We start from the raw sequence: 15,750 nt of genomic DNA, 5'->3' as shown, positions 1-15,750 counted from the left end.
AATGTGAACATATATTAAGAGAATATCGTCTGCAAAAAACAAAAATAGTAAAGCAGTGAGTTTGTGTTCCCATTATAAAGTTTTTACTTAAGTTACTGTTATTTATTTATTTATTTATTTATTTATTTATTTTTATGTTTGTTTTTATTTATCCCATCATTTCATTTATATGTATTGTTTACCTATGTATTAATTTAAATATTTGTTCTTTGTATTGTTTAGAAATCTATAATAAAGTCTATTGAAAAAAAGATATATATATATATATATATCTTTAAAAACATTTATATTGGAAAAAAAAGTTTAGACTCTCACACAAAACACTTTTTGGTAAATAAAGTCAAAGAAGTGTCATTTAAAATCCTTTTTTTTTTTTTAATTGAAAAATTATATTGTTTTGAGCTGTGCCTAGTGTGATTGGAAATGTACACACACACCTGTAAACTGTGGCAAGATATGTGTAGATTTATCTTGGAAAATATTATATGACTATGACTGATTATATGACTTTGAACTTCTACTCGAAAATGATTTTTTTTTTAAGGTTCAACACAATATATGAGAAAGAATATTTATTTTAATGAATCTCATTATCATTGTTGCAAAGTTTTACATTCATAAATGCAAATTTGTGAGAGTTAACCCTCACTTAAATGTGAACATATATTAAGAGAATATCCTAAAAACAAAAATAGTAAAACAGTGAGTTTGTGTTCCCATTATAAAGTTTTTACTTAAGTTACTGTTATTTATTTATTTATTTATTTATTTTATGTTTGTTTTTATTTATCCCTTCATTTCATTTATATGTATTGTTTACCTATGTATTAATTTAAATATTTGTTCTTTGTATTGTTTAGAAATCTATAATAAAGTCTATTGAAAAAAAGATATATATATATATATATATCTTTAAAAACATTTATATTGGAAAAAAAAGTTTAGACTCTCACACAAAACACTTTTTGGTAAATAAAGTCAAAGAAGTGACATTTAAAATCCTTTTTTTTTTTTTAAATTGAAAAATGATATTGTTTTGAGCTGTGCCTAGTGTGATTGGAAATGTACACACACACCTGTAAACTGTGGCAAGATATGTGTAGATTTATTTTGGAAAATATTATATGACTATGACTGATTATATGACTGATTATAAGAATATTTATTTTAATGAATCTCATTATCATTGTTGCAAAGTTTTACATTCATAAATGCAAATTTGTGAGAGTTAACCCTCACTTAAATGTGAACTATATATTAAGAGAATATCCTCTGCAAAAAACAAAAATAGTAAAACAGTGAGTTTGTGTTCCCATTATAAAGTTTTTACTTAAGTTACTGTTATTTATTTATTTATTTATTTATTTTTATGTTTGTTTTTATTTATCCCATCATTTCATTTATATGTATTGTTTACCTATGTATTAATTTAAATATTTGTTCTTTGTATTGTTTAGAAATCTATATTAAAGTCTATTGAAAAAAAAAAGATATATATATATATATATATCTTTAAAACCATTTATATTGGAAAAAAAAGTTTAGACTCTCCCATAAAAATACTATTTGGTAAATAAAGTCAAAGGAGTGTCATTTAAAATCATTCATCGATGTTACCCTGTTAGATCCTTTTTTTTGTTTAATTAAAAAATGATATTGTTTTAAACTGTGCCTAGGTCAGGGGTCAGCAACCTTTATTATCAAAAGAGCCATTTTAGGCAAAGAAAAACAAAAAATCTGTCTGGAGCCGCAAAACATTTGATCATTGTGATGAAGGTAACACAGCCTATAGTCTAAGTATATCGTATATAAGTCTAATGCAGTGAAGGTCAAAGAGCTAATGTACTACAGAGTATTAGGGCCACATTGAGGGAAAAAACATCTGAGATTTACAGAATAAAGTCGTAATATTATGAGAATAAAGTCAAAACCTTACGAGAAAAAAAAGTCGTAATATTTTTTCCTCAATGTGGCCCTAATACTCCGTCGTACCATAGACCTACAACAATGATAAATATAAATTAAAATGTAAACAAAAAACAGTTATTCATTTCCATTTTTATAAATCCACAGGGAGCCACTGGAGAGGAGCTAAAGAGCCACATGTGGCTCCGGAGCCGCAGGTTGCTGATCCCTGACCTAGTGTGATTTCCATACCATCTGTTTCGGAAATGTACACTTACACACCTGTAGACTGTGGCAAGATATTTGTAGATTTATCTTGGAAAATATTATCTGTGACTTTGAACTTCTTCTGAAAAATGTTTTTTTTTTTAAGGTTCAACACAATATATGAGAAAGAATATTTTTTAATGAATCTCATTATCAGGTGCAAAGTTTTACATTCATGAATTTAAATCTCACTTTAATGTTTTCAAGAAAGAAATGGAAATATATATTAAGAGAATATCCTCTGCAAAAAACAAAAATAGTAAAACAGTGAGTTTGGGCTCCCATTTTAATGTTTTTAATTAAGTTACTATGATTTTTTATTTTTTTTATATTAACCCCTGGCATGTTTTGTGTCTTATGTTACTTTTTTTTATTTATTTATTTATTTATTTTATTTTTATGATTGTTTTCATTTATCCCTTCATTTAATTTATATGTATTGTTTACGTATTTATTGATTTAACTGTTCTTTGTATTGTTTAGAAATTTAGAATAAAATCTATTGAAAAAAGTCTATTGTACTTTTGATCAAGATATACTTAAGAAAAGTATAATAAAGTAGTAGTAGTAGTTGTGCTTACTTGTGTGTTGTACTCAAGGCTGAACCCCCAAAGGAACAATCATGTCAACTACTGAAATACAAAATTATATTATTAATGGTCCACAGTCACAAACATTGTTCGACACTAACACATGAGCACCCACTGTACCTTTTGGTATTTTCCCCATTTTTTAACAAAAGACAGATTTCACATTGTTACATCAGAGCTTCAAACTGTGACACTAGGGGGCGTCATTGTCCCGTGGAGATTCAGATAGTCTGTATCAAATAGTAAACATCATGTCTAGTGTTTAAATAAAGTGGATACCACTTGAAAATACTTTTTAAAATCTTGCAATCCACAATTAACCCCTTACCATTCCGCCCTCTTTTTTAGAGGGGTAGGGCTGGGGGGATTGAATAGAGAGCACTTCTGTTCTGGAAACTGCTCAGAAAACCCCTTATAGTCAATAAACCTAGGAAAGCCATCCATCCTCAGAATGCCCTAGGTTTCTAGTTTGTGCTTGTAAAGTTTCATTAGGTTGCAATTATCCTAGAAGTCACAACAGGTAATTTTATACAGTGAGGTAAAGTTTCAAAAAATGGTTTCACTACAATGAAATGGCTACTACCAGGATTTACATCATCAAATACACCATTTTACTATAGACAGATATGACACATTTATATTGTATTCAAAAACTGCATGTTTTTTTCCCTACTGCATGTGATTATCATAAAGTGGGCATGTCTGTAAAGGGGACACTCGTGGGTACCCATAGAACCCATTTTCATTCACATATATTGAGGTCAGAGGTCAAGGGACCCCTTTGAAAATCGCTTTGCCAGTTTTTTCTCGCCAAAATTTTGCGGAAGTTCGTAGCATTATTTAGCAATCTTCCTGACAAGCTAGTATGCCATGGTTGGTACCAATGGATTCCTTAGGTTTGCTAGTTTCATATAATCCCAGTATCTTCACTAGCTTTAAAACTCAGCTTGCAACAACCTCTAAAAGACAGAATAGCGGCCGGGGCGAGCCGTTGCAGTTTTAAAGGATTAAATCTGAGCTAAACTTATTGTATAACAGGTAAAATATATCAGAGTCGCATTTTAGTCTGATCTACACAATATTATCATGACTAATTGACTTTATTACAATACTAGAATCATGGCATTGACATACTTTCTCCATAATTGAGGTCGTAGGTAAGGTCATCAATTAGGTAAATCTTTTATATAATCCCTTATAGTAAACTTTAGAGCTCACAAATGTGAGACAGCCAGTCTTTGACATTCAGTAAATATGTTGATCTCATGGTCATTTAACTGTAAGAAAATACAAACAAAATAGCTTATACAATTCGTATTATTACAGTAAAATATGTGGAGACACTTTATCTTGACAGCAATTGTTGGTAAACTGATCACACATTTGTCACAATCACTCACAGTTTGTCTGCTACTCATCACAGACTCAATGTCTCTCTACAGTTAGCGCTTAACAGGTAGACACGAGCATACAGGGGCTCCTTCCCTTCTCCTCCTCCTCTTCATCGCCCTCCCCCTGCCTCTGGTTTGGTTTCTCTTGGTGACGACAACAAAGATGACAAGTGCTGCCAACATAACAGCTGTTATTAGGAGGCAACCTCCGAAGACCAATATGGCTTTGTTGTCGAACATCCACGCACATACAGAGCAGGGTTCATGCAGCTCACTAAACCTGCAGGTCTGCACGTTGTTATCCTCGGGGAATCCGCCACGAGTGATGATTTCTCTGTAGACAGCGATGGAGGCTTTGGCTTTAGATTGGTGGTGGGTTGAGGTGAAGAGGCCAAACTGGGGGGCGTGTCGATCTTGCAGTTTCCACACGTAGAAGCCCTGCAGGTTGACGCCATCTAATTGGCGAGCTGGAGACAAATAGAATAAAGGAGAAAAGTGAGATACAAATCACTCGTTGGCTCTCTAATCCCTCCTCCTAGTCGAGCAATATGAATATACTGTATTTTACCATTAAAAAAAACAACCAAATGTCAAGAGTACATGCCCTGAGGTTAAACCGTGTTACAAACAACACATATACAGGTGAGCTAAAGGCCATAAAGGGCAAAGTATGAACACTATCGCTGTACTGTTTTTCTCTCCTCCCCTCTCTCTTTTATGATCTTCATGGTGATTCATTAAATCCGGGTTTTATAGCAGGAAGCTATATGGTCATAAAACCTGTATTGCCTCTATTGTATCTGTGCCTCTGTCTCAACACCCTGAACACTACAGAGGTCCATTTTGTTCCTACTGAAAAATGACCCTGGATCGAAGAGGAACATTACTGGATGGAGATGTAAGATCTGAAATGCAATCCCCACCTTTTAAGGCCTCTTGTAGATAACTCCTGAGAAAGTGTTGCCTGAGTTTGTCCTCCACAGGAGCCTGGTCATCAACCCCACTGGCTGTGACAATGATAGGCAGAGCCCCTCCATATCTCTGGCTCACCCAGTTCAGGATCTTCCGCAGGCCCCATGGTACGAGAGCCTGCCCCAGACCGGAGGAGGGCCAGGTGGGATCAGAAAGGATCAGACAGTCGTGATCAGGGAGGTGTTTCTGCTGAACATTGCCGTGTGTGTGGGGATATGGAGAGACCAAACGGGTGGTAAAATGGTTCAGTGCGATAAAACTCAATGCTCCTCTCAGCTCCTCCCTCTCAGTCTCAGTAAAGCTAGGAAGAGGGGATCCAGGAAGGCCCATCACTCGAGCTCTCTCCTCCAGGTATGCTTTCATTTCTTGCGGATAGTCCCCCTTGTTGTGCTTCTCCTCATATCTAGTCCCGAGCAACGGGTCTAAGAAGCGACCCAGCTCAAACAAAAGGAATCTCTGTGCCGCTGCCGTATGCGACTCCAGGAAGGGGTTTGCAGGTTTGGCCCAGTCGGCATGTAATGCGAGTGACACCAGTGCTCTCTGTTGAGCTGAGTGTTCCCTCTCGTACAGCCTCCAGGCTTTTGCGTGAGCCAGGAGAAGGTTATGAGCAGCCTGATGCTTCTCTTTCCCACTGGAATAAACATCTACCAGTCTGTTTGGCTCATTGACGGTGATCCAGTAGGGAACCCAGGACCCCAACTGCTCGTAACACAGTGCTGCATATTCCTGAAAGGCCTCCACTGTGGTGTAGTTGAGCCAACCACCGGAGGCATGCAGTGGCCCAGGCAGGCCTAGATTTGGAGCTCTGTGTGTGGGGTAGTAGAGAATAACGACAGCCTGCAGGTCCAGCTTCTTGAGCTCGGTCAGAACACAGCGATAGTACCTTTTAGATGTAATAACAATGTAGAATCAGCAGTTAATGGGTGTAGACAGAAAGAGATGCTGAGTCAGATATCATCTTTAAATGTCAGAATTGAATTCAAATGAATCAAATTGTGCTGAATTTGGGAAACTCCATGTTTGCGTGTTTGTGTGTTTCTACCTCAGAGCTTCAGTGTTCACATTAGAGAGGTCTCCCTGGGGTAAAATCAGAGACCAGTTTAGAGCGAAGCGGTAGTGAGATGCCCCAGTGGACGCAAACAGGCGTAGATGACCACGAATGGCCAAGAAGTCGGTGCACTGGGCTCGTCTGGTGTGGATCTTCACCCCTGGGACTGGACGCAGCGATCCGTCTCCTGTCAGGTTCCAGCTGTACAAATTTGGGTCAGTGAATTGCGGTGAGAACGGGTAGAAGTGGACCTACAATAACCAAAAAAGACATAAAAGAATATCAGCAAATATAGACATTCATTTAACTTTATTTTTTGCTGTAAAATCACTGTCTTGTCTTCTCATTTTCTCTTTCTTCTTACCTGTAAAATGGAGTCAGCGATACCCCAATGAAATTCGCAGGGGAATCGGCCTCTGATCTCTCTGGAGGTTTCATCACCGGGGAAACCGTTGTCAGTGACAATACGCCTGTAGTACTGAGCAGTGGTCTTGGGGGTCCTGGGTCGGTTTGGTTGGCTGAAGTCGATGTAGAAAAGGCCTCGCCTAACAGTGAAGCCATAATTCCACTCAAATCCATCCACCAGTGACCAGGCGGAGTAGCCAAACACCTGCACACCATCAAACTTGATAGCTGTAAAAGAAAACACAGAATTTTCTAGCATATTTTTTTAACTGACTTCATTACATTGTAAAATTTTGTATTTGTTTGTTCCTTCCACTTCTTCTCTTACCTTGCAGGACCTGGTTGATAAACCTCTTCATCAGATAAATAGCCACTGTGTCCTCCTTTCCCACACTGGCTTCAGAAAACCAGCCTCCCTCAGTCACCAGCACCTTCGGGTCCCCATATTCCAGCTTTATCCAGCCCAGGACGCGCCTCAGGTCCGGGGTCACAGTCTGCCCATACTGGACCACGCCCCGGCCCAGACGGAGGTTGTTGGGTCCGAAGGACAGAGCAAAAAAGTCAGCTGTTGTCTTCACCCAGAGCTTCTCCTCGGGGGAGAATGTGGGCAAAAGGGCCCCGTGCTGGATTTTTAGAGAGACTGGGTAGTCCCCATCACCAAAGATGGGGTTGGCAAACCAGCCAAGGACTGCCTCTATTGACTGCTGGCAAAGCTCAACGTTAGCAGCTGTGGCTTGGCCTCTTTGAGGCTCAACCCAGTGGGATCCCAAAACAATGGACACTTTACCCTTCTGAGTTGGACGGAAGTAGGTGTTGTAGGTGTGCCATGCTTTGGCGTGAGCCTGCAAATCACAGCAGAGACACATTTACACACAATGACAATAGTACAATAGGCCCTTTTTCACAGAAGACATTTTGACATGCTGCTGTAGGAAAAGCACATGGGTAAATAATTAAATGAATAATGGCTAAATTTTCATTTCAGGGTCCTGGTATTGTCCATGCTGGCTCACTGTCACTTGAACACAATGGAGCCATCATTCATATTTTTAGTAGTACTAGTGTGCTTTTCCTACTATGACAAGTGAAAATGTCTGCTGTGAAAAATCATGCTTTTAAAACACTGCAAATCTTTAATAGAGGGCATATCTCTAGCTGCACTATCACCTGAATTTGTTATTTTAAGGACAGCAAACTTTTATAAATGTTTAATACACATCTGGAACCAAATCTGCATTAAATGACAGACTGAGAGATAGTCATGTAGAATGTATTCATTTAATATAAGTGCTTTAAAGAAAATAAGAAAAGAATCACTTGTTCCTCTGTGGTGATTTGGGCTTAGTTATTTATAGTTATTTATAGTTTCTTGAGATATTAAGACATAACTTCCTTAGGGGAAGTACTAGAGTAATCATGAAAACAATATTTTAGGCACCACTACTTGGTATCTGCATGGTGTTAGCTGTTCACATATTATCTGTGCTAGATTGCATAAACGTGAGTGAATATTAATGAGGCATATCTCCATGACTTCCTGTCACACGCTGTGTCGCTCCAGCACAGAACTGCTGATGTGGAGGACTTTGACCTCAATGTTCACCTCAATCTTTAAGTGTCCTGTTTACTGATCACAAACCTGTCAAAATAAAATATGATCAACGGGTCATCGAGGAGATGTAATAAAAAAGTGAGCATTGAGGCTTTGCACTTGGCTGCAACAGTGATATGTTACAATGCAATAAATCCATTGTCTTAATTTGATTTATTTCAATTGCAACAAGAGCGCTGGTGCGGTCTGTGCTTGCATCACTGGCTTGCAGATGCAAACATTCATTGACCATCATAAACTGATATAGCTGCAGCTGCAGCTGAGGTTCAAAGTTTACAGACAGTCAATATCATTAGAGGAATTCTTCATGCACTCATGTCTACAGCTCAGGCATAAAGCACAATATGACTATATCAATATACAGAAATCAATTGACCCTGTCTAACTTACCCTGATCAGGTTGTGGGACACAATGAGAGAGCCAGCGGGACCCCCTGTTTCTCCAGGAGCATGCACACCTGTCCCATACCCCTGCACAGCCACCAAGTATGGATTATGCATTGTGAGCCAGAGCCTAACACGACTCCCAAATGTGTGGAAACAAAAGGCAGCGTACTCCTCAAACAGTCCCACCACTGTGTCATTTCTCCAGCCTCCATAGTGCTCCTGCAGGACTTGTGGCAGGTCCCAGTGATGGAGGGTGACGATGGGCTCTATTTTCTTTTCCAGAAGCCTCCCTATGAGACGGCTGTAATGCTCCACAGCAGCAGTATTGGGCTGACCTCTGGCATTCCCATCAGGAAAGAGTCTGGGCCAGGAGAGAGAGAAAGAGTATGAGCTTACACCCAGATACTCCAGTGCCTCCACATCTTCTTCCCAGCGGTTGTAGCTGTCACTAGCCACATTGGCAGTCTCGGAGTGGGTGAAATGATCCCAGATAGATGGGCTTTTCCCCTCCTGATCCCAGGCTCCCTCTGTCTGGAAGGCAGATGTCCCCGAACCCCAAAGGAATCCTGAAGGGAAGGTGTCATGAAGGAAAGACTGGTCTTTGATGATGGGATCCAGCTTGGGCTGCTGCCAAATCTCCCTGCCGTCCCCAAGAGAGCAGGCTGCCTTGTTCCAAGCACACACCAGCAACAGGAGGGAGAGTAAGAGTGTGGGAGGAGAAGGATGGTTCAGCATACTGAAGGAGTCCACCTTGTTTCAGAAATCCACTTGAAGGAAGGAGCTGGTGTCAGTCAGAGCAATTGCTCTGTTCAATATCGTAAATCCTCTTGAGGAAGACAAGAGACCCATTATGGTGGAGGAGAATGATCACAGCCAGGAGAGAGTATAACATCTGAAGCTTCAAGGTGCTGCGTTGTCCATCTGACAACCTGGTCACACTTCCCTATCTCTCCCTCGGTGTACTTGTGCTCCCACTCAGCCCCTCCCTACCACATGATGTCCACACTTACAAAGGTTGACTCATATCCACACACACACACACACACACACACACACACACACACAGACACACACACACACATACACTTGTGTTACCACACTTTTGAGAAGTTTCCGGTGAATTATTTCCACCTGTAATTCCAAAAAAACACTCCTTCAATTATATCACCAAATCATGAAACGACAATTTCAAAGAGAGGAGGAACACTTAAAGAGGATATTCCTGAGGACACACATGCAGCTCTAAACATGCTGTTGATTGCTGTAAAAAGGTTCTTGTGTCAATAATTAGCTTGTACTCTGATCTTAGCTCCATAACTAAGAAGTAGTTCACATTGTGGTCTCTGTTTCCAACAAACACATACAGATGCGTTACCTTCTTAAACTAAGTTTTTCATAATTATTATTTATTTACTTATTTATTATTATTTTATACTTATTTTATTTTCTTATTTACTTTTTTAAATATCATTATTTTTTTTATTGTACTTGTCTACCTGGTTTAAATATGTCTTGTCTGCCTTGTTTTATTATGTATTCAAAACCACTATAAATAAAATGTTCAAAGATATTAAAGGTCTTATTGATAACATTTTTATATAATAAAATATTTAAAAAAAAAAAAAAATCTGCAGAGCCTTTAGAAAAGTGCCGGATAAAAGTATGGCTTTTCCTGAAAGAAAAAAATCATTATGATTGGGAATTAATGTGGAAAAAACAGATAAATGGCTGAAATTGACGGTCAGTGCCTGGCAACGACTTGTTGTGAAGTAAATGCAATGGAAGGGCAGAATGTTATCAATAGCACCTTTAAGTATTTCAGCGCTGAAACATAACATGTTTCACAAATGAGTTAATGGATTTCATTTTTCCAATATGAATTCACATGTTCAACACATATTAAGGACATTTATCGAAAAACAAGGAAGGACAATGCAATGTACTGCAGCCTGAAACTGAAAACAACAACAACAACAAGCTGTTCTCTGTTGTCTTATGGCCAGAAGCTGCTACGCATGTCCGCAATGATCTTCCAAGATTTGATCAAACCATGCCAGGGTGAGAACAGCAACACCAGCTCATATCGCCTTATTCAATTTAGCTCCACTCGCTGTATGAGTAACAGTCAGTGACCCGAGGAAACAGCAGTGCTGCTGGACTACAAACATTGCTGGGAAGTGTGTGTTTGTGTGAGTGTCCATCTGCCTGTACACACGCCTCCAGATCACAATAAAACAAAGAGCCCCTTCCTCATCCTTCTTCATTAAAGGCAGTGTCTATAGCTGCGCAGAGTAAACAGTGTAGTTGCCCAGGACACCCTTTGCTTTAAGGCATTAGTGGGATAAGTTAATCGAGTTGAAATGGTCGTCTACCACCCAGACTGACCTCAGTGTGGTCGCTAAGATACTAAAGAGAAGACACCTGAGAAGTGCAAATGTGCCATTCATGCAACACCCTTACAGAGTACGACATATTGCATAGAATATGGCAATAGTTTGTAGGATGGTATGTTTGTGGCTTGATTAATTTAAGAACCAAGGCAGAGGAACGACAACTTTTACAAACACAGGCCGCCAAATAAGAGCATGAAAAAAACAGTAAGATACTCAAATCTAAATTTGAAGAACTGAGTAGACTTTAATACATTCTCTCCCTACATGTTGACATATCTTATCATGAAGCATAATAAATAGTAGTTCCCTCCAGTGAAAAAAGACTTTACAGTAACTAAAAAGGGAAGTGAAAAAAGGATGTGCGAGAGAAAAGCGTGGTAGTTGCTTTTATTTCAATGTCTGTATCCTGTCAGGATTTTATTAACTGTAACATTAGCAGAGGTTGTGTCAGAAAGGCAAATGAGAAGAAGAGAAGCAGCCAGCAGTCTACAGAGCTGATGATTGTCTTTTGATCAATTCTGTTTTGGATTGTTGGAGCGCTTTTTCCACGCTTTTTCAGCATTTAAGTAATTTCGGACCCCGGCAACTGAGATATTTTTTATATACTTAAAGACTGAGCTGTTTTTTGAGACTGTCCACTGGAAATGTATTCAGATATGATGCACGGCAACATGTCGATCAATTAAAAACTCAACAAATTAACAACACATTAAGCTGCAGTGCTTCTGCTGAAACATCCAGCACAGGTTAGTGCACTCTTGTTTTTCTATTTAATGTATAGTGTTAGGATTTTATTGGATTTAGAGTCAACTTTGTTTAAAATGTTATTTTACCACCATGCTCTATTTAGATTGAGATGCCACTGTGGCCAAAAGAGCAGAATAATTCAATTACACAAGTCAACACACAGACAGAAGAAATGAAGAGTCTAGAAAAGCATAAAAAAAACTTTAGAAACATAATGATTTAAAATGTGCATTAAACTCTAATGCATTTGCTCAATTCATTATTTAATTTAATTTATCTGATTATGAATTTAAAAAAAAATACTGTCTGTATTTAAATGTGTTATGGGGATGCAGAAGTAAACCTAAATTTAGGACTGAACAAACATCATTTATTTTCAAACCAAAGACTTCCTGTTTCTGCAGATCAAATTAGAACAAAACTAAACAAATTACATCCTACCCTCATGAAGGTCATAATGTTCAGTTTTTGTTTATTCTGTTTTAGAGAGTTTTACACTGACTATTTTGTCCATTACTATTTGTTTCTATTACTTAGTCCACTATGAGGGTAGGCTAAATAACAGAAACACCTCCTTGCGTAATGCAAAACAGTTCAACAGCACCAACGAAATCCTTCATACTGACCATAAAGTTGAATCACACTTCTCTAAAACCGTTTCAACAAAAACGGAACAATATAAGATTTATTGTAGGACTGTTTTACTGGACTGCATTAATTTTAGCTCGACGTACCTCATAAATAAATACATGTTTATTTCCTTACTTTTATCCAGCAGGCAAACAATGAGGCCTGTGACAGCAGCTCTCTTGGCAGCAGCCATGTTGATGGGACTGCTGAGTGCTTCGTTCCCTGACGGCTACGTAGACCTCTCATCCAAAAACCTCTCCTCTGTCCCAAGAGGCCTGCCACAGAAGGTTGAGTTTCTCGACCTCTCATGCAACCACATACAGCATCTCCGCCGAGGAGACTTCAGAAACACCTCTCTCCTGAGGATCCTCAACGTTTCGTGGAATAGTTTGGAGGACATCGATCCGGGGACGTTCCTCGACACGCCGCTCCTGGAGGATCTGGACCTGTCGCACAACAGACTGAGGAACCTGTCGGATCAGCGGTACCTGCTCCACGCAGAGAACCTGCTGGTACTGAATTTGGCCAGCAACAGGTTTCTCACAATGACACTGGGGAGTGAGTTCAGCTCCCTGGTAAAACTGAAGAGATTGACACTTGGAGCACAAAACATCAGTGCGGGTGATTTCAAGAATATTGCTGAAGTGAAACTGCGTACACTGACCCTTTCCCTGGAGAATGAACTTGATTATGCAGCAGGCAGCCTGAACGATGTTCATGCTCAAAGGCTTCAGTTAGGCTTCACTAGTTATCAAGTAATTAACCGTTTTCTGGTTTCTGACGCCCTGTCACTCTTTGTTGAAGTGGAGTTCATGGATTTGACACGCGGCTACAAAGACCTGAGTGAGCAGTTGAGCGAGAGAGTAGAAATCCTCACATCTCATCTTTATCTCACCAACATATCAATGAAGTGGGCCGACTTGACTTACTTTGTGAATGGGATTCTGCGTACATCCATCACCCATCTGACCGCCACTGATGTGGCCCTGCACGAATTGCCTTATAAAGACACTAAGGTGACCCCGACGACTAGAATGAAGTCCTTCACAGCCAGAAGGGCAAGGGTCATGGATTTCTTCTTTTCACAGGAGGATGTATACAACTTTTTTATCAACATACCGGTGGAGAGTTTAGCAATCGTTGAGAGTTCACTCATACACATGACATGCCCAAAGTCTCAGAGTCCTATCCACTATCTGGACTTCTCCTATTGTGCTCTTTCTGACTCCATGTTCTCCAGAGTGGAGGGTCAACGATTTGTCGAATGTGAGACTCTGGATAACGTGAGGAACTTGACTCTGGTTGGCAACAATCTTAAGAGCCTCCAGACGGTGAGCAAACGTGTGCAATACATGAAGTCCCTGCAACATCTGGACGTCAGCCTCAACTCCCTGGTTTACGATGGTGTCGGAGAATGTACCTGGCCACCGAACATCACCAACATGACTATGGCGTCTAACGGTCTGACAGACTCCGTTTTTAAATGTCTACCAAAAGGAACACAAACACTGGACCTCCAGAACAACCAGGTTTCTGTGATACCGTCATCCGTCTTGAAACTGGTAAACCTTTCAACTCTGAATCTAAATGCCAACAGGGTGCGGGATCTGCCTGTATGTAACGGTTTCCCCATACTGAATGAGCTTCTGCTCAAGTCAAATTCCCTCCATGCGCCGTCTGTGAGCAAGCTGAAGAGCTGCCCCAAACTGGAAACCCTGGATGTCAGTCACAACCCCTTCGTCTGCACCTGCGCTCTGAGGGGATTCATAAGTCTGGGCATCAAGTCTGAAAAGAAGAAAAGTCACACAGGAATTGAATTGTTGAGCTGGCCATTAGACTATTACTGCACCTATCCAGAGGTTGTAAGACACTCCAACTTGAAAGACATCTCCATCCCATTGGTCTCCTGTAATGTCAGCCTTCTAGCCGCCAGCATCTTGTGCCCAGCAGTGGTAGTGATTATCGCAGTTGTGACCCTGTGCCATCGTTTGGACGTTCCCTGGTATATGGGCATGATCTGGCAGTGGACCAGAGCCAAACATCGCGCCAGAATGCGTCAAGTTCGACCTGAAGATCTGGTGGGAGTTGAGTTTCATGCTTTTGTGTCCTACAGCCAGCATGACGCGGACTGGGTGCAGAATTCCCTCCTTCCCAACCTTGAAGGCCCCTTAGGAGGGCTCCGAATCTGTCGTCACGAGAAGAACTTTGTGCCGGGAAAGACAATTATTGAGAACATCATCGCCTGTGTGGAGAAAAGCCGACGCTCCGTGTTTGTGCTCTCCGGTCACTTCGTCAAGAGCGAGTGGTGCCATTACGAGCTGTACTTCGCCACCCACCAACGCCTTGGTTGGGGCACAGATAGCGTTGTGCTGGTGCTGCTCGAGCCTCTGCCTCAATACCTGATCCCATCCAAGTACTACCAGCTGAAGTCCATGATGGGCCGGCACACATACTTGGAGTGGCCTCGGGACAGGGCTAAGCACAGGCTGTTCTGGGCGAATCTCAGAGCTGCCCTACAGGCGGACCTGCCGGAGCCAGTGATAGAACTGGAGGAGTGACTGTGGGAGGCAGACTTGAAAAGAAAGAGGAAGTGGGAAGAGGAAGTGGGAATGGGATGGAAGTGAGAGTCTGGCCCAATCCCAATGTTCCCCCTAAGGCCTTAAACCCTGAACCCTCAGGGGCTTGACTGATGTCACCTAGTACATGGTTAAGTGTGAGAAGCTGCAAGGGCTTGAAATGATATAAATATGAATGGGACAGCTCTTTGCGGTGATATATCACCGACGCCAATTGTGGGTTTTTGTATTTTTTACTGCCTGAACTGTCAAAAAAATCAATTTACTTGTTTTCGTCAAATTTCATTAAGCAGCTGTGTAATATAGTCTAATGCTTATATTAATCTGATTTCATGTGTTTTTTTATGTCCCATCTTAAATCCTTAATGTTAATGTTTTTGAACTTAAATAGGCCTGGCTGAACACCCATGTGCCGTCCTCTTTGTTTACCTATTTTTTTTAACGCCACGGGGCTTCCTCTGGTAACCATGTGTTTAACAATGCTATGAGTTGTGGGTAATTCCCTCAGGCAAAGAAATGCAGACTTACGGAAAGTGTTCATAAAGGGCTCCAAATGTCTGCGAGAGAGCCCCCAAGAACTTGATGATTTGACTGTGGGACAGCCCTAAACCCTCACAGACTTTGCGGGAATGCACCTTTAAAGTCTGTGAGTGTGGACATTGGGATTGGGCCTTTTGAAAGAGGGAACATGGTAGGAGTAAAAACGTGGGTTCTCTGGAGCAAAAGAGAAGTGTGTACATTTTCTAGTATTCTTTCTTTAACACATGAGCATACGCTCTGGAGCTATAGTGTCTAATTTTCAATATTGTACTATGCGCTGAAGATAA

The 15,750-nt window shown here is 40.3% G+C and overlaps 2 protein-coding genes across 3 annotated transcripts; one reads left to right on the top strand and one right to left on the bottom strand.

Moving 5' to 3' along the window:
* Nucleotides 1-3,622: 3,622 nt before the first annotated feature.
* klb (klotho beta) lies at nt 3,623-9,627 on the bottom strand. Its single transcript, XM_037779467.1, has 6 exons — nt 8,581-9,627; nt 6,907-7,420; nt 6,538-6,806; nt 6,168-6,424; nt 5,077-6,008; nt 3,623-4,620 (listed from the first exon to the last, which is right to left on the bottom strand). The coding sequence occupies exons 1-6, from the start codon at nt 9,310-9,312 to the stop codon at nt 4,205-4,207; spliced, it is 3,120 nt and encodes a 1,039-aa protein (XP_037635395.1). The 5' UTR covers nt 9,313-9,627; the 3' UTR covers nt 3,623-4,204.
* A 666-nt stretch (nt 9,628-10,293) lies between these two features.
* tlr1 (toll-like receptor 1) lies at nt 10,294-15,742 on the top strand. 2 transcript variants are annotated; one of them, XM_037780659.1, is made up of 2 exons: nt 10,294-11,532; nt 12,496-15,742. In XM_037780659.1, coding segments are annotated over exons 1-2 (2,412 nt in total). In that variant the 5' UTR covers nt 10,294-11,530; the 3' UTR covers nt 14,906-15,742. The 2 variants fall into 2 exon arrangements, with proteins under 2 accessions (XP_037636587.1, XP_037636588.1); XM_037780660.1 differs by having other exon boundaries at nt 10,294-11,716.
* The last annotated feature ends 8 nt before the right edge of the window (nt 15,743-15,750 follow it).

Source organism: Sebastes umbrosus, chromosome 9 (assembly GCF_015220745.1).
Source record: "Sebastes umbrosus isolate fSebUmb1 chromosome 9, fSebUmb1.pri, whole genome shotgun sequence".
Taxonomy (NCBI): domain Eukaryota; kingdom Metazoa; phylum Chordata; class Actinopteri; order Perciformes; family Sebastidae; genus Sebastes; species Sebastes umbrosus.
The sequence above is the reverse complement of the archived record's forward strand: the minus strand, read 5'-3'. Positions and strand labels throughout refer to the sequence as shown.

Bases quoted from the DNA above. Each gene is read 5' to 3' on its own strand.
- klb (XM_037779467.1), bottom strand. From the start codon at position 9,312: ATGCTGAACCATCCTTCTCCTCCCACACTCTTACTCTCCCTCCTGTTG. The intron at 7,421-8,580 runs GTAAGTTAGACA...TGTGATTTGCAG, and splicing joins TGTCCCACAACCTGATCAGG to GCTCACGCCAAAGCATGGCA. The intron at 4,621-5,076 runs GTGGGGATTGCA...ATTTGTCTCCAG, and splicing joins TCTACAAGAGGCCTTAAAAG to CTCGCCAATTAGATGGCGTC.